The following is an 18,935-nucleotide window of genomic DNA, read 5'->3' as shown; positions in this document are numbered from 1 at the left end:
AAAACACACAGAAAACAATTTGATGCTAGTTTACAATTTGTTATTTTATCTCAAAGGCCCATCTCTTTCTAGGACTCTTTCCCAGAGAAATTCCATTTTCATTACAAAGCTGGCTTCGTATGCCAGGGAAAGGACTGCAGCGCTGTTATTACTGCCATTGTTGTTTCTACTAAGGTCATCTCAGATGGTATGTCTACGTGAGATAAACAGTTTCCTAGGCAGGCTTCTGTGCCTCCCGCCGCTGGTTCTGTTGGCCTGCTCATCACTCCTTGACACAAGCAGCTTCCGGGAAACTCCAGAAGGGGAGAGGCCATAGTGCTGTGGAGAAGGGCACCGAGTACCCTGTGGATGCCTGAGTTCAAATCCCGGCTCAGCCACTGAAGCAGTGGCGTTAGTCACCTCTCCAAGCCCCCATGTCCTCATCTACAAGGACAAAAGCACACCAAGCTCCTGGGACTGTCCTAAGAAATAAATGCGTCCATGGAGATAGGCTGTTTGGAAAGCATCCGGCAGGGAGCACACACACAGCACAAACAGCTCTTCTACCGTGATACGGCTGGGCTGTCCCTCTGACGCGGCCGGTGCTGCTCTTATCATCCACGCAGACAACTGTCCAGTCAGTCAGTCAGTCGGTCAGCGTCTACTGGGCACCGCTGTGGGCTTGCCCTGCGCTGAGCACCGAGTAGTCAGTGATGGTCAAATTGCATCCACATTCCTCAAGTCCTATGCACAACCTTACAGATTCTACCTTTGAAATGTCTTTCACAGTTGTCCCATCCCGGTGGGAAGAAGAGGCAGGTGTCCAGGCGCAGGTGCTCAGCCCCGTCCCGAGAGGGACACCTGCCCCTTCTTCCCACCTGGACTCCCTCTAGCCCGCTCCACCAAAAATTACTATCCTGCTAGAAACCTTCACCGGCCCTCTACCGCATGAAAGACCAAAGACCAAATCCAAGTTCTCGGGGAGACTCTCAGGGCCTTGGTGCATCAGCCTTGCCTATTCCCCACCCCCCCCCCCGCCCCCAGCTTCATCTCCTTGCATTCCACCCCACAACGCCTATACTCTGGTCCTGCTGACTTCTGTACCACCCCCAACTCGTCACAACCTTCCCATGACTCTCTGTACTTGCACACAGGACCCTCTCCCATCCCCCGCAGGGCAAGCTCTTATGTAGCCTTCAAGACCCAGCCTGCAAGGTGCCACCTGCGGAAAGCCATCCTTAACTTCCTCAGGAAGAACTCACGGATTGCGGGATTTCCCATGGAGGGTCTGTCCCCCCAGGCAGCTGCCCTCCACAAGGCCGGAGACCGCCCAGAGAAGCCCCGCAGGCACTGAGCCTGCTGAACAAGCGAGTGGCCGCATGTCACTGACCCGCAGTGGAAACACAGTCCAGCGGCGGATGCTCTGAGTCAGGGCACACGAGCCCCTCCAGGACACGTGGCAGGGTGCCTGGTTGTTCCAAATATGCCAACAATGTCCCTCTGGCAGAGCAAGGATAACAGCCACAGCACTCCAGCAGAAACCCCCCCGAGATACCAACACCCACATGCCCCGTAGTCCAGATCCCTTCCATGCTCAGTCCTAGAAAGTGAGGCCGAAGAAAAGGAAGGTGCAGATGAGCCCACGTGTGAGGGTGCCTCGTCTGCTGCTTCTTTTTCACGTGGCCACTGCCTTGCCTCCTCCCTCGCCCTGCGTTCTGGAATGAATCGTGGCCCATAAGCCCATTTTTCAGATGACTGAACCCAAAACTTTTAAAAAATCTTAACCATTTGGAAGGGAAACATTTCAGAAACGGACTACCCGCTTTCCCTGAACTCTTCAACTCACCCTTATGGAAAGGGACCCTGTCCTGCTGACCCAGCAGCATCCAAAGCCTGGCCTGAGCCACAACCCGGGGACAACCTTGAGGACTGCTATGACCTTCGTCACCATCCGCCCCACACGGAGGAGCCTCACACGGCTGGGTCTGGCATTCCTGAGCGGGGCTTCGTGGCCTTGTTATCCTCTTCCTTACAGTCAGACTCTCCACGTAATTTTTCTAATAATTTGCAGGCTCTGCTTCTCACTCGGGACTAATGGACTGTCTGTGCCATTTCTACAAACCAGAAAAAAATGGTAACTGACCTTGTGAGAAGATGTATTATTATAAATAAAAACAAAAACAAAAAAACTCTGAGTGGAAAATTATTTAAGCTAAAGATACAAATGTAGGGATCTGAAGGGGCACGTGCACCCGAATGTTTATAGCAGCAATGTCCACAATGTCCAAACTACGGAAAGAGCCCAGATGTCCATCAGCAGATGAATGGATAAAGAAGATGTGGTATTTATATATAATGGAATACTATGCAGCCATCAAGAGAAATGAAATCTTGCCATTTGCAATGATGTGGATGGAACTAGAGGATATTATGCTGAGCAAAATAAGTCAATCAGAGGAAGACAATTATCATATGATCTCTCTGATATGAGGAAATTGAGAGGCAGGGCCAGGGATCATGGGGGGAAGGGAGGAAAAATGAAAGAAGATGGGATCGAGAGGGAGACAAACCATAAGAGACTCTTAATCTCGGGAAATAAACTGAGGGTTGCTGGGGGGTTGGAAGGAGGGATAGGGTGGCTGGATGATGTACACTGGGGAGGGCATATGCTATGGTGAGTGCTGTGAAGTGTGGGTAAGACTGACAATTCACAGACCTGTACCCTTGGGGCAAATAATACATTATATGTTAATAAAGAAAAAAATTTTTAAAATTCAAAAAAGGGAATGACATTCTGACAGAGGCTACAACATGGATGAACCCCGAAAACATATTGTTAGTGAGATAAGCCAGACACAAAAGGACAGATACTGTGTGATTCACTTGTATGAAGTGCCTAGAATGGTCAGATTCACAGGGACAGTAAAAAAGTAGTTATAGGGGGCCAAGGGGAGGAGGGAATGGGGAGTTTGTGTTTAATGGAGTCAATTTTAGTTTGGGGTGGTGAAAACGTTCTGGAATGGATGGTGAGGGCGGTGGGACGACACTGAGAATTTATGGAATGCCACTGAGCTATGCACTTAAAAAATGGTTAAAATGGTAACTATCAGGTATGTCCATTTCTGTCTCTTTCTCTCCAAGCCCACACTTGCAGGCGCACGCGCGCGTGCACACACACGCACACACACACACACACACAGCACACAAACCCCAACTCTGTTAAGAATGATGGCCCAGCTCTTATGACTAATGGGTATGACCTTCGGCATGTAACCTTTGTGTTACCCTTGTGCATAGCAGGGGCTGAAATTACTTCTTAGTTCTTAGTTGTGTTTAGAATCATCATAATTACTAAACAGAGTGTTAATGGACTTTGAGGTCATAAAGACTTTTCATCCACCAATTACAATCCTGGTGACAAACGAGTGCTCTTCGTTTCCACGTCAACATTATAAATAATCGCAGGTACGACTGAGGCAGAGAAAGGAAAGAGCTTTCTCCTCTTCATGCTGGACAGGAGGGAGCCCGTCCTGGGCACAGAATCCAAATGTACCCCTCTCTTGTCCCAAGATCAGTTGCTACCACTAAGAGGTCACACAGAAAGCCATTAAAAAACAAAGGTCCTAATTATCTCAAGTCCTTGAGATTTTAAGAATTTGTAAAAATACATAAAGCAGACTTTTAAACATTATCATGTTGGGTTATAGCTTATAAATTAAACACTTTAATTATATTGGACCCACATTTTTAAAGCAGGCTAGTCCCCAGAAGAGAGCGGAAATAGCTAGTGGGGTATTCAGTTCAGCAAACACAGATCCCAGGGTTTGGGGAGCTTGGTTTTGAACTCTGTCTCAATAAATAAAAGGTTACTATTGTCCCTCTGCCTGAATAATAATTTCCCTTCCTTTTTTGCTTCCTTATGAAATAACATGAAGTTCTACTCTAAAAATTATAACGTGTTGTGCCTGGGAGACACATTTAATTTAATTTTTTATTTACATATGCTTTCTTAAACAAACCCCTTCAAACAATTTTTTGTTTTTATTTTATGCCTTCTGAATTTGAGTTACTCATTTAGCACATGAACTTAAGTTAACTAGTCAACCGATACTGTTTAATAACACAAAGAGATACAGAAATTAATAAGAAAGCAAGGAAAAACAGAGATACATTTAATAAGGAGCCTCGTAAGAGTTTCCTATCTTGTCAGGTCTTAGTGTTTAGGTTTCTTTTAAGAAAGTCGTTTCCTGGCCCACTCCGAAACTCCCTGAACCCTGCAGAGGAGCCCAGCAGCATCCTGTTCAAATGTTATTGTGGAAACACTGTGCTGTTCTAGGTCAAATGTATCCAAATTAAACCAAGGGAGATGGAAACAACTCTCCCTTGATACACCGGGGTGGCTGAAAGTGGGTTTGTTTATGAGTAGAATAAAATTTACAGCTAAATATAAAAAAAGGGATACATCATCATCTTGTAAGCTTGAGTAACATGTCATTCCACCTCTGGACTCTGGAAAAAAACACTAAGGTCATGCCTAAAATAAGACAGCAGAGGGCTGAGGATGACATAAGAGGTAAAACCACAGACTTTCCCACCTCCTGATTAAGGCATCAGGTAGGTTACAATTGGACAGTGAGGTCATTTCTCTTGAACCAGGAACGCACTGCAGATTTGTTATTCCAACACACACACGCTGACCCCTGGGACAGCTTCAGAATCAGGTGTCTGGTCTCCAGTATGAAGCGGTGATTACTACTTATTTTTCAAAAGCTATTTACACAGACTGTTGGAGCCAAAGAGGAGAGAGACGGAAACAAAATGTTTCTCTCTTTTTTTTTCCAACTATGAAAGAACTTTTAAAAGTACGTGTTATGAAAGATTTCACCTCCTCGTTACTAAAATAAAGATGACTAATTGGCTTCCTAAGGAAACATAAAAGAAACCAAAAAGTCACATGCAGTCAAGTGTTACTTTTTAATAGGTTTCTATTTTACATTTAAAAGAAAAAAATTCCTGAAGTTTTAGAGGATATCCCTGACCACTTGGATTGCCTAAAAAAGGATCTGGTTTTGCCTCTTTCTGGGGAAAATTCCTTGATTTTGCAAACCTCTGCTTCCTCAATCTGTAATTCCACTTCCTACCCTCAGAAGAGGTTATGGGGGTTGAATTATCTCCTATCCATTGCAGCGCTAGCCCAGAGTCTGGCATGTGGTGCGGTGAAATCAGTTCCTTCCTTCCTCCTGGCTTTCCGTGACCGGGGCCATTGAACAACGTTGTGATACATGGAAATGTGGGAAATGAAAAGACCAGTAGGGGTAAGGGGGGAAAACGTTCCAAACATTTTGGCCAAAATTGAAAGTCTTCTCTAACTCTCTATTGTGCATGTAACCCCCCACCCCCACCCTTGAACTGACACACGGACTGTGTTATACTAAGGTAGAACATTGTGTTTTCAGCCATTTACCCTCCTCTGTGTAATCTGCGGTACCACTAGAGGAACCCCAGGACTCCCACAAGAGTTAATGAGGCCCATCGACACTCTCGTATCAGTCTGTCCCCTTTCTGCTATATTGTAGGCCCTTATATGGTGAATGATTTGCCTGCTTGCTGTGCTAACTTCCACACTGGATTCACGAGAGGGTCGAGGGACCGCTCTTGACTGCCACGTTTTCTGCTACAACTCCAGCGCTCTTCTCAGTATTTGCTGAATAAATGAGGTTGAACTAACATAGCCACATGCCCTTTAGACGCTCCGGGAGCTTGCTGATGAAGGCTCCATCGCTTTTTAAATTCAGAAGCCGCTTTCATCGCCAAGTTTATGTTGCTTACCTAAAGAGGCCAATCTTAGGAGTTAACAAAAACGCGGATTGCTGGTTAGATGCCAAACAAGCAAAGTGACTGTCGACATTCATATAATTCTACCTGCCCTGCTGTGTCCCAGAACCCTCATGCTGAGTTTTGAGAACTCTTCTGTCCCTCACACCACTGTCCCCTTGGAGGTGCTGCCTGCTCAGTCCTACCCAGCTCCCAAGCACAGCCGCGGCATCGTGAGCGGACGTGTGGGCCTCACAAGGCAAGGGGTCAGGTGCCCCTCTGCTCATCCCATAAACATGAAGCCCCCTTCAAAAGCCAAATCGAAAGGGGGAGGGGGGAGAGAAACCTGAAACAAAAGACTACATTTTAATTTCCTTGACATTTTTTTTGAGGTAAAAGGCAGCAGAGGATACTACTTTTCAAAATCAGATATACCAGATTAAGTTTCTGTTGAGGAATCTGGTGTCCTTGTGAAAACAGACCCTGAGAAGCAGCACAGTGTAAGGACAGAACCACTGGATTCTGAGTCTGAGAACGAGTACCAGCTCCTCTGGCCTTACTGGCTCCCCCGCAACTCCCCAGAACTTTCTCTTTGCATGGGAACAAAGAGAGGACAAAAAGGGTGTGGGCGGAGAAAGTGGGAATATAACACCTGCCTGGTCTAGGGTTGCCATGAAGACCAAAGGGGCCAACAGACACAAAATTCCCTTGGAAACTTTAAAATCCTCGGTCGAGGGGCACTTGGGTGGCTCAGTGGGTTAAGCCTCTGCTTTCAGCTCAGGTCATGATCTCAGGGTCCTGGGATCGAGCCCTGCATCGGGCTCTCTGCTCAGCTGGGGGCCTGCTTCCCCCTCTCTCTCTGCCTACCTCTCTGCCTACCTGTGATCTCAGTCAAATAAAAAAATAAAATCTTTAAAATCCTCCATCAAGGTGAGATCCCACTCTTGAGATTTTTTTCATGCGGAGGAAGATTCTATGAAAACTGCTTCTCAAAATTGAATTATTTCTTTCTTCAAATACAGTTTTGTTAACTGATTATTAATGACGATTTATTACAAGGAGACTCCTAACAAAATAAAATTTCCAGTCAGGCAGGGTTAACTGAAACAAATGGGAAATAAGAAAAACATATATTTTCATGTATCTACTACGACGAGGACCATATTCTTTTCAAAATGATTATGGAAAAAGAGCCCTGTAATTGAAGGAGAAATGAGCCATGTTCTGAAGCATTCAGTCCATCACTCTATCTTCCTAAATAAAAATCTGTCCGTTCTAGTCCTAATCACTGCTTAAAGCTATCAGCTTCTTACTGTCCCTACTACCATTCGTCCAGGTCAGGTACAGGTCTCTAGCTCATTTGCTGAGCTAGCTTCTCCCTGTCTCATTCACGGCAGGACCTTTCTAGAATAAACCCTTCCATGGTGCAACTCCCGCATTGCCTTTCTGATCTGCCCCCTTGCACTCCTCCCTCCCTCCAGCCCAGCTGGACTCCTGGTTGCCAACAGCCCACCCACCACAGGCTCTTGGCGTCCCTGACCTTTGTTCCCCAGGTTCTTCCCACTGGTCACACTTCGCTCCTCCTTCCCCGGTCTCTAGGTTAGCTCTGGCTCCTCCTTCAGGCTCCAGCCCCCTCTTCTGGGAAGATTTCCTGGACTCTAATAAGTGCCCCTGCTGTGGTTGTCTATCTTCTCTCCTGGCTCTCTCAAGGCTCCACATCATCGGGGTGATGATCTCCACCCCGCAAACTGGGAGCACTCCCACTTTCCCAGGGCCTGGCCTAACCACGTGCTCCATTAAAAAAAAAAAAAAAGTGGAACAAATGAATAAATGATCCCTTGTTCTGTTTGCTTTCATTGTATCATTCAGCATAAAATAGAACAAAACAAAACACCCCAGTTATTCTCTAGAAAATACAGAAATGCCACTGGGTCCTACATCGTAAGAATGAGGACATCCTTTTCAGTACCGTGCTGAGTCAAACAGGTAGCGAGGTCTGAAGGAAGAGTCAAGGGTCTCAACTCATTAAGTTTCCCCCAAGTCCCCACATTTTAAAAGCACTAATTTCCTCATTGGTCATGCCCTTTCAATATTCCTTCCAAAGGTATTTTCAGTTTCCGTTTGACATGTACTTTCATCAGTTAATTTTTAATTGAGCCAAATATTAAATGCTCACATTAACCAGACAAAGCGTGTTTAGCTACTGATTTGCAGTGACAGCTGGTGTTATTCTCACACACAGGCCAAGCATGAAATAGAAAACTAATAACCCCTTAAGTGTGTTCTCAAAGTATCATTTATGGGAAAGAAGACGACTTTTCAAAGGAGACTTGTGCAATGGCTGTCATTTTTTTTTTTCCCCGAGCCACAAGCTGTTACAAAGCAGGGAAGCTCATTTTCTCACGGATGCGGACAAGCTCAAGAATCCCACTGTCACTCGATGTGTTCATTAAGAAGGAATCTGGCAGCAGCACGGGGGACAGATCCTTGGGAGAACAGGCCAATTATCTGGGTGTCCTTTATAATTTGAAGTTTCTGAATTCACTCATAGATAAGCCACTTGAAGAGGGTCTGGCAATGGTAACGTAATGCACAGATGGTCACTAAAGAAACGAGAGGGGGGAGGGGAGGGAGGAGAGAATTTGCTTGTGGTTTCATTCATGGGGACAAATCTGCAAGCTGACACATCCTTCTTTTTAAAAAGCCCCTGGAGAAGTATGGTCAAGCTTCATTACAAGTAAACAAATCATGCGATCTTTCTCAAACAGATGACAAAGGATGAGCAGTAACACTTTGAGTTTGCTTCATGCCAAGGGATGAGGGTTCTGAAAATGCAAAATTCCACCAGTTCTTAAAACCACAGAGAGGCAGTGATTCTGGCTTCAAGCAATACAGAGCATTGAGTCCAAAGCTGCCAGGCCAGTGGTTTTTATCCAGGACGCCCCCAGTGGTCTTCTTGCTGGTCAGTGTCTAGAGAAGTAAAATCTTAGGCTCTCTCACCTCTGGGAACACTGAGCTCCACTGACTGCCACCTTTGACGGTGGCTTGTTTTCGTGGGAGAAGAACTAAGGGCTCGTTTATCGCTGTGACTTCTATGCTGTAGTTCTTTTATACTGGAGCTACGACACTAATTAGGGGAGGGAGGAAACCACCTTGTTCCCACTGTGAGAACCCTGGACGAGCCCTGATTTCTTTAATGATAAAGAGATGAAAATCTCAGCCATTAAGGCTTCTCCTGGGCTTGAGATTTGAACCATGGGACTGAGAGTAGCTAAGCACATATGTAGAGGCTGTGTGTCCTCTTTGTATAAACAGATCTAGTGTCTAATATTAGCAGTCTAGTGTCTAATATTAGCATTAAAGACTTTTATTGAAGTTGAATGTTTAATGTAGATTATTTTCAATTTAAATTTTAAAATACATTTAATGTAAATCCAGACTTCTCTTCAAGTATGAATGACAGACTTTTTCAATTCCGTGATAAGTGATGAAATCAAAATACTCCACAGGTGTTTTCCTTTTTCTCATTTCTATTAAATCTGTGACGTGGGGACATTTGGAACACAGACACACTCTACAGTTAAGGAAAGTAGGAAAACATTAGTTGGTTGGGATGAGTTAGATGCTCAAAGTGCCTCTTCCATAATCTTTTATTCATTCATTCATTCAATAAACAACTATTGTGCATACCTACGATCTACTCTGCTAGGTGCCGGTTAAATAGGATAGGAGAAATATTTTTCTAAATAACGAAGTACCAATGAAGGAGAACACTTTGATTGTATAAGATCTGCACAAATGGGGATTATTATTAGGATATTGGGACAACATTAATATGACTCAAGTTGAATTACTGTTTAAGTAAGTAAACTGGTAGTGGAAAGCCAAGCCCACATTAATCACCTCCATCCAATCCACAGAAGTCTGTAGAGGACTTTTGGGGAAAAACAGTATAGAATCAGCAGGGGCAGTTAGGACCACTTCTGGAAATGCAGGAAGGAAATGGGAAATCTACCTGGCTTGGGGGTAAAAAAGCATATCGTAGCCTTGCCCCAGATTCTCTCTTGAGCTCCAGATCCTCAAGGTTAACTGCTAATGGGCATCTCCACTTGGATATCCTACTGGAAACTCAAGCTGAAAATGTCCAAAATTAACTTCATCACATTTGCCCCCACAAAACAGCAACTGTTCTTATCTTTCCTCTTTCTCTTGAGGACAATAACACTTTTTGAATGAGCTGGGTTTCAGACTTGAGTCTTCTGCTTCTGCAACCTGTTGTAAGTCCTTTGCTTTCCCTTCAGCACTGCCCCCCACATCTGCCCCATCTTTTCCATTCCCCACTCTGCCACCATGGTTCAAACCCCTTACCTGGTCTCTCACTGTCCAGCATTGTTCTGCAAGCCCACACGTCCCGCCTTGCCTCAGAACCCTTTTGATACTCATTTTAATGTCTACCAAGTTTATTTAAACGTCACCAAATTTATTTAAATGTCTCAACTTAGGACCCAGTCATATCTCATGAGAGAGCTCTGTGTCCCAACCAAGTCAGACTCTTTACTATTTGCAATATTGTCCAATTAGGCTTCATCCATTCCTGTCGGCTCTGACTTCTCCAGTCCAGGTATCTAAAATGCCTCCTCCCCATACCTCTATTGACCACCTCCTGCATGAAACTCCTCCAGGTCCCCTTCCAGCTGGACCAGATCTCTCCATCCACCAGAGAGTGGCAAAGATTACAGCAACTTACATCTTTTTAGGCAAGTTCCTTGCAGGCAAAGTTGATCTTACACATTTTTTTACTCAACTAAAACACCTGGCATAGAGCCTTGCTCATAGCAGACCCTGAGTTATTGGGTTTTCAATGAAAAAAAAAAAAAATTAACATGTATGATATGTGAAATCACAAGAGCTTCATTACTCTTTTCATTTCCATCCCTGACTTTTGTGAGTTAAATTCTGTGAACGATTGCTCATTTGTTTTGATAAGACTTCTTCATACTCTCTTCTTCTTATACTGTTACTTTAATATTTAGTAAGTGGCTCTGCCTCACTATACTTACAATTTTGTTATTACAAAAACTCAAAACCACTTCTAAAAGCATTCAGTTTTAAAATGAAAGAGAGAGAGAGAGAGAGAGATGCTAGCAGGAATTCATAAGGGAAATGACTAGGGGGTAGCCCTGAAATTTTAGACTCAGAAGTGCCAAAGGGCATCATTTATGGGCTTGCCTTTTTTTTTCCCTTAAGTAGAATGAAATATCAATCTCTGAAGCTGAGGATATAATTTGCAGTTAATTGCGAGAGGGTAATACATACAGCAAATAGGGAGTGAATGAAGAGGACTAAGTATCTGTTCCAGATTCTTCTGGAAAATTCAAATGCACCTGAATGGCCTGGGCTGCAGTTCAATTTCAGGGTCACTACACAGACACAACATTCACGGTGCTGCCAGCTAAAGCCATCTTCGTCCTCTGCCCAGAAGCGGTGGAGATAGTCAAGAAGAGACAGCCTGCAACACTGATCCTTTGTTCGGTGCTCCAAGCATTAAAAGTCGCAAACTCCCGATACTTCCAAAGCTTAAGAAAAGATAGTTAAAAAGAGAGAAATACAGTAATTGGAACTGTCACGAGAAAGCTGTACTGGCCTCGATGGAAAAATCTCCCTTGAAATATTAGAGCTTCACTTGACGTCGTGGGTCCTCGGGTTGTTTTCAGGAGGCATAGTAAAAGAGGAGAGTGGGATCAGTCATAAGCTTCTGACTCATTATGTTGAAGCCCCAGAGAGCCGATGAGCTGATTATTAACTAAAAATGGAATATGGCTCTATCCCTGACATTCTGAAGGCAAAACAAGGAGCAGGATGAAAACACAGATTTTCCAAACAGTTTCCCAGGGAAGTGCGTGTTCCATGTGTCACGGGGAAGAGAGGTCCCCATTCTGTCAAGAAGTTTCTCACAGAATCCTGTCAATCCCCCAAGAAAAATCACCCAAGTAGCTCTCAGTATATCGCTACAAAGAGTCACCCCAGCATGGCAGGGACGTTCCCTTTCAAACATGTTTAAGGGGCGGGTGGGGAAGTGGTCTTGAGTAGAAGCTATTTTAATTAAGTTAGTCAAAACTTCTCTATGGCCAGGGAATAACCCCTCTAATCTCACACTGCAGAGATCTGAGCAAGCGAAAGTTCTGCTGGCGGATTCGATCTGCCCCCACTTCCCAGAGCGGCTGGAATTCACCATCTCTAAGGGAAAAGCGTCACCTTCTGTGGACAGAATTGTGCCTTGCCCTTCTGCCAGCAGCAAGACTGAAGTCGAGGTTATATTCTAGCTCTGGCCACAGCCCTCTTTAGATCCCTCTTGCTGGAATGCAGGCAGAACATTCTTTGCTTCAGGTGACTCCTACCCTGCGTGTGTCAGGAAGGCAGAGGAGCTACATCCTGGAGGCTTCCCAGCGGTGGGATGATGGGCAGCTAGGGGACGGTCATGGGGCAGGGTCCCTATGAGAAAGAGCTAGAAACAATCATGCAATCATGATTCTTACTGAAGGACAGCTGTCTGTCCTTCTGTTGTCTGGCAAGTAAAAAGCAGAGAAACAATGTCAGCACTATGGAGCTGAGCATATATCAGATCAAATTGGTGAAGGAAAAAGGCTTGGTTGTAATTTCAAAAGTTTTACCACCTTCCATCTAAAGAAGGAGGACCACGAGTGCAAGCAGTTAGACAGTACAAGACCTGCCTTTCGGGAACACAAATGCTACAGTGGACTAGAAATTTCTATAAACAGATTTTGGAAGAGAAGCCTCTTAATAAAGGGAACAGTACTATAACCTACAACAAAAGAAAACAAAAGCTTTTTTTTTTTTTTAAATCTCTGCCAAAGGAAGAGCCCATGTTCTGTTCAAAATCAACTTGTATTTTCCTGCATACAAGGATGATTTAAGAGAGGCAGTTCTTCAAATTAAGTTAGTCTAATCACCCTATTCAAAGCCTTGATTGTCTTTTAAATACAAAGAATTACTGAAATACCTTAAAAATTGAAGACAGGTGTTTATTAAGTCTTCTTAATGTGTATTAAGGGTGTTTAATGGGTAAATATTTAAGAAGGGAACTCCCCTGGCCTTTCAGTTCTCTTAAGTGTGTGTTTGTATTGTACAGTGTTTTTTAAATTACCTACATTTCTCCTCCTATTTAAATCAGACCTAATGCACACATGAACAGCCATATGGTTAGAAGTAACTTTTTTAGACAAAGATAGAAGTGTATGCAAAATAATACATACTTGGGTTTTTTTTTTTTTCTTTTCTCTCTAAATCTGAGCCTCTAGGATCATGCTAATAGGGTTGCATGTAACTATGAGTTCACTTAGACACCTATGACACTAGCCCGTGAGGTCACCCAACGCAGGGGTAAAAGCTGTCTTTGCTGTGTCCCCAACCTAACCCAGGGCCAGGTACATAAAGACTGGCAATCACGTCTGTCGAAAAGCTGTCTCAGTCCTTGGATGATTTTCATCATTAATCCTCTTTATATGTCAAGCACTAACACTGTTTGAATCAAACCAAGAAGAATGAAAAAGAAAAGCTTCCTAGTGAAATAAATTCATGGAGTGGTCTCCTGTATGTAGCTGGGGGAAGGGGTGACCAGTTTGCAAGGTTACAGCTATGACTGAATAAGGTGATGATACTAGATTACCTTAAAAAGGTTTAACAGAACCTTTGAACCTCAAATACAATCTATCTCAGGGCAGGGGGTAGGGAACCTTTCTACTTGTACACGACAAAGACAGTGTTGTTTTTCTAGCACAATTGCACTTGGGCTGAGATACTGCTTTGCGTGACTATCGCTAAGACACGATGAGCGACCTCAGAAATGGGCATGGGGACAGCTGAGCAGGACCACTAGTCATACACACAGTACCCACACACCTGCTTCCTGAGTGAGTTTACTCTTCCTCCAAAAAACCAACTAGGACTAGAAGCAAAGATAAGGAAAAACTCTGAGAGTTTGCTTTTAACAACAACAACAACAACAACTTGTGGCTTTCTGTTACCTGGCCTTCTGTGCATTTAAACAATCTGAAATGTACCAGGTCAATTAAGGACTGTTAAAAAGATCAATCAGTTCTCACTAGAAAGCACAGCTCAAAGTAACAGGACACACAAAAGAAAGCCATGTTTGCAACAGACATTGAACAGCAAGGAAAGCCCTAGAACAGAAAAGTGAACTAAGTGAACTATAAAATTTTACAAAGGTCCACAAATACAATCACTGAACAGCACATGACTTGCAAACTCCAGGGGCAACCATGTAGTTTTTTTCCTACAGAATAAATTACTGCAGGGAGTCACGTGGTCCTTAGCAGGGAGAAAGATGCACTTTCCCAAGGAAAGTTCATCGTTAAATATCTTACTTAAGACTGGACCATCTTCAGACTATTTTTAATCCCTATCATTTTGCTGCCAAAATTGGCCATAAGCAGCTGATACTTGGCTGCCAGGAAAATGATGCTTTTTCCCTTATTTCCTACACTGGCATGAGAATGGCATTGCTTTCTAGTTAATCAAGTGTTTTGGTGGATCTGGACTGCCGACAGAAGATAGAAACTGCTTGCCGACCAACTAATAAAAAGGAAGCTAACCTCTACTGGATGTGGAGAAGTAAGTTCCTGTCTTCCTAAACCACAAAGACCAAAAGACCAAAAAAAAAAAAAAGTCACGCCACCATCTCATCAACAGAATGAAGCTAATCTCCCATTTAAGCCTTCTCTTTCTTTGAGTAGCCCACACATCACTCTCTTATGAGACAGAAGCTGAATGTTCTCGGCCTGGAGGGAGCTATCAACCTCACTAATGGTCAAAGTGCCCTTATCTCGACACTTCCCCTCCAAGAGCCCCTTCGCCTTGAAGCAATCTTAGTCAACGCATCCACAGAACTCAAACCATGTTACTAGGGGGTAAAATAATAACTAATGGAGCTATCAAAAGACAGAAATCCCCTGCCTTTAATTGGAATAGAAGGGCTGTGTTACTTACTTTATTGGGATCAGTAATGCCAATGCAAACTGTATAGCTACCATGAAAAACATTCTTGAGAAGATGGGAGCTTACGATAATTTATCTCCTCTCTTTCATTCCAGGGTATCTCATCCAAGGACCAGATCACACTAGTGGACATCTGGGAAATACTCAGTATTCTAGGTAATACTAGAAACCCAGGAGGCTACTGGAATGGGACAGTGGAGGACCCATCCCACACTGTCATTCTTCCTAAAAGATGGCCCCAGGAACCAATGGTAGATAATAGTCAACATCTCTAATTTTTATGTGCATATGACAACGTGGATCTCACAAGAACCACAGGTTCAGACTCATTGGCTGTGGGGTGGAACCTGAGAAGCTGCATCTCTAAGAAGCTCTCAGGTGATGGTCTGTGAACCCCACTGGAGTTGCGGGGTCTCAGACATTTCCTAGAACTAATGGTGTCTTGTACTCCCTCTGTCCTGCTTCTCTCACAATGTCTTATTCAAACTTAGGAATAAAGCTACACTCTGTTTTAACCCAATTTCTTCTTTAGTCTTTATTTAATTTGTAAGCTTCTGGGGCTATGTCTCAGACGCCTCTCCTCCCAAGACACTTTCTCCAAGCTATGGAATGCAGAATACGAACAGTTTTCCTTAACCTCAGAAGGCTGATTTTGCATCAACAGCAGCAAAGAAAAAAAATGACTTCAGATCCGAAATGCCCATTATTCTACATGCAGTCTGATCCACTGAGTCCTAGAAGCCACACAAGTCATTGTCAAAAGTCGGAAGAATGTACTAGCTCTCTTCTGACATTTGACAATGGGCATTCTGAGTACACTGTAAGACACAATACAGTATTAAGGGCGCAACTCTGATTGGTGCAAATTTCGGCGGCGGGGTGGGGTGGAAAATCTGTCTGTTTGCCATATGCCTAAACCAGACGTTTAGTTAGTCATAACCATTTGAAAGGATAGGTAAATCATTTGTAACTCTCAAATACTACCACTTTGATTCCAAAGTATCCACTTATGATTACATTTCCTGATACCTGCTTTTTTTGGCCAAATTCCTTTGTTTTCCTCTACAGTCATCCATCAACATGTTGTTCTGAAAACAACACATTTTACCATCGGCTATTTGTGCCTCTATATGATTTATGTTTACTCTGAAAGGTTTTGTCAAAAAAACCTTTTTTTATCATGTTCTACGGTATGTCATTGTGGTTTGGCATCATAAAATACAGCCTCGACGTTTATCTCAGATACCTGTTGACCAGAGAGACAGGCTCTACTATGAAGACTCTATTTCGAAAGGAGTTAAAAGTGAGCCTTTACTTAAAAGGTAAACTCAACTGCATGAGATGTTAACAGAGTAAAATGCAACAAAACAAAGGCCAAGGTTCTATCTTAATTTCTATCATAAGCATGTCTGTTGCCTAGCTTTTCATTAAATTTCTTAACAGATGAGAGTTAGTACCTTGGATTTCTTTCAACTAGAAAGAAAATTTTGAAATTTTTTTTCGTAAAAATATGAACTGTCAACTTAAGTTTTACGTTGGTTTTAAAAAGATCCTTTTGGGAGTCTGGAACTCTCTACCTTTTTGGTTATGGTGGTTAAAAATAAAACCACCTACTTAACCAAACTTTTAACAAAAATATCCTTCTACCCTTTGGTAAATTCTTCCAGAATTACTAAAGATCTGACAATATAGGATCTTGAAAAGACAATTCACAAGGAGCATTCTAATTGTTAGAAATTTAAATGGGGATATTTTCCTTTTAAACACTGAAAGTGGCATCGGAATTTTGTCAACTTTGATCAAATAGGATCAGATTTTCACGTCAGCCATCTACTTTCTTGGCTTTTTCTCTTTTTTCTTGGCCTTAATATTAGCATGCTTGTAAACTGTAGTAAAATATGTAATGTGCTTCTTGAAATTGAATCCATTTGTAATAATTTTTAGGCTTTGTGGTCCTGTTAGGTCCTATAAAATAATAACATCAGTAATTCTCCCTAGAGACAATACAAGGAAGAACTGCATTGCATCCTTTTTCAGAAATAATTCTTCACCTTCAAACAAAAAGTCTGAAAAAATTTCAGACAAGATTTCTCTTGTACTTTTCCATAAATTGGTAATTTTACATGTAAGATGCAGATCTCAATTACAATTCTTCAGTCTTAGGATCTGGACGCCCTCCCCCAAAGAATCATACAAAACAATACCTTTATAATAACATGATGGAAGCTCTATCTAGCACCAGAAAAAAAATCACTGCACAGACGTTCTTCAAAGCTACAGGCATCGATCAGTACAACTAACCTCAAAGCATGACAGCATCCACAGCTGAGAATTAATGTGTCTACGCTTTCTACGGATACTGTAGATGCAAATTTTTCCAGCAAAGACCACCAAATGATGTGGACTCTAGGTGGCGAAAAGTAAAAAAGATACTAAAATTACAGTAAACTTTAAAGTCATATACCCGGTACAGAAATAGAATGCAAAGTATGCAACCTGAACAAATTATGCCACTGATGAGATAAAGTATCCATGGCCCAATGTTCTTCAAGACACTCAGTCATGCCCACTGGGAACCATGTGGCACACGCCACAGGATGGAGTTTGTGCACTTTCCAAAAGTCAACTTACCTCTTTACAAACACATCTAGGTTATCCAGGGAAAGCGGGCTACACTGGATTTCCTCTTAGGATAGATCTTACCAAGTGAGTCAGGAAAGGCATGCCCTTGGTCCTCTGGTGGAGTCTGTTCTAACTGGGTAGTTCCCAAATTGTAGTACAAATAAATTCCCAGGAGAACTTGTCTAACACGCGGATTGCCAACCCAACCTGGAGTCTAGCTCATGAGTTGTCGGTGGTTGGGGGTGGGGGGAGGATCTCTGGACCCCCCAGTCTAAGAAACCCTGAAAGGATACCATTTATCCCGAGATCCCACTGGATAGCAAATGCTGGATCTTTAACCCTCCAAAGCTGGCAAGCAAGGAAAACACTTTTGGCCAGAAGGAATCATCAACAATAGGTCTGGCAGCAGGACCTTCATGGGGGGCGGGGGTAGGGTGAGGGAAGCAGGCACCCTGATTTTATTTCCCTGGCTCATCAGCCTGCCCTTGGCCCAGGAGCCCACCCACACTCCAACCACGGATTCTCAGCCCCCGACTGGAAATGTCCAGCCCAGACGCACACTCAAGCAGACGTGCACTTACCCAGCCTCCGTTGTCCTGGATCCAGGTGTGCAAGTGCCGGTTCAGGTACTCAGTCATCCATAGGGCGATGTTGTCCACCAGGGGCGACATCTCCCGGTTGACGCTCTCCACACACATGACCCCACCGAACTCAAAGAAGGCCACAATCCTCCCCCAGTTCACGCCATCCCTGAAGAGCTCCTCCACCACCGTGGCAAAGCGTCCCCTCGCGGTGAAGGGTGTCAGGTGCAGCTGGCTGGACATCTCTGCGAAGTCGCGGCGGTAGCGACGGGAGAAGTCGTCGCCGGCCTGGCGCAGGGTCAGGTGGACCACAGGTGGCACGGGGCTGAGCGTAGGGCCCGCGGCGGCAGCGGCGGCGAGGGCGGCGGGGGGCGGGGGCGGCGAGGTCCTGGCGGGCGCGGGGGTGCGCCCGGGCTGCGAGGAGAAGATGCCCGGTGCGGGGGCGGCCCCCGGGGGCGCGGCGCCCGAGTCTCCGGCATCCCACTCGTAGCCCCTCTGCGACAGCTTATAGTGGATGTACTTCATCACTATCTCCCGGTTATCATACCCTGTTCTCCCAGCGTGCGCCATCCTTCCCCCGAGGAAAAGCAGCCGGGTACCAGCAGCACCTCTCGCCCCTGCTCCCGCCCCACGGCCCCGAAAGAAAGAATAGTTATAATCCAGCTATTTTATTGGATGTGCTTCGCATTCTTGGATGAGGGGGTGTCTTCAGTCACGCGGAACACTTGATTCTGGTGTTTCCCTCTTGGCATGAGATGCAGGAAATTTTTACTGAAATTCCTTTCGGATCTTTATTTCATGAGGCACATTATTATTAATTATTGTTAATATCAGTCTACTTCCTCTGCGATGCTGAAAGGTCAAAAAGAAAACTAAGTCAAAATCAGGTGCATTTTCCTTTAT

At 44.1% G+C, this 18,935-nt stretch overlaps 1 protein-coding gene across 7 annotated transcripts in view; it reads right to left on the bottom strand.

Annotated features, from left to right (window-relative positions):
• BCL2 (BCL2 apoptosis regulator) overlaps nt 1–18,935 on the bottom strand; it is a 166,896-nt gene that overhangs the window by 146,629 nt on the left and 1,332 nt on the right. For 5 of the 7 annotated variants that reach the window (XM_047696357.1, XM_047696355.1, XM_047696359.1 and 2 more), the window contains exon 2: nt 18,033–18,884. In XM_047696357.1, the coding sequence (XP_047552313.1) occupies nt 18,033–18,602 (570 nt within the window). In that variant the 5' untranslated portion in view covers nt 18,603–18,884. Of the gene's footprint in view, nt 1–8; nt 462–6,682; nt 8,397–18,032; nt 18,885–18,935 lie in introns of those variants that run through there. The other 2 variants (XM_047696360.1, XM_047696362.1) reach the window with 2 other exon arrangements.

The sequence above is a fragment of the Lutra lutra genome, chromosome 12 (genome assembly GCF_902655055.1).
Source record: "Lutra lutra chromosome 12, mLutLut1.2, whole genome shotgun sequence".
Lineage (NCBI taxonomy): Eukaryota > Metazoa > Chordata > Mammalia > Carnivora > Mustelidae > Lutra > Lutra lutra.
Note: the sequence above shows the minus strand (reverse complement) of the source record. Positions and strands in the feature narration are given on the sequence as shown.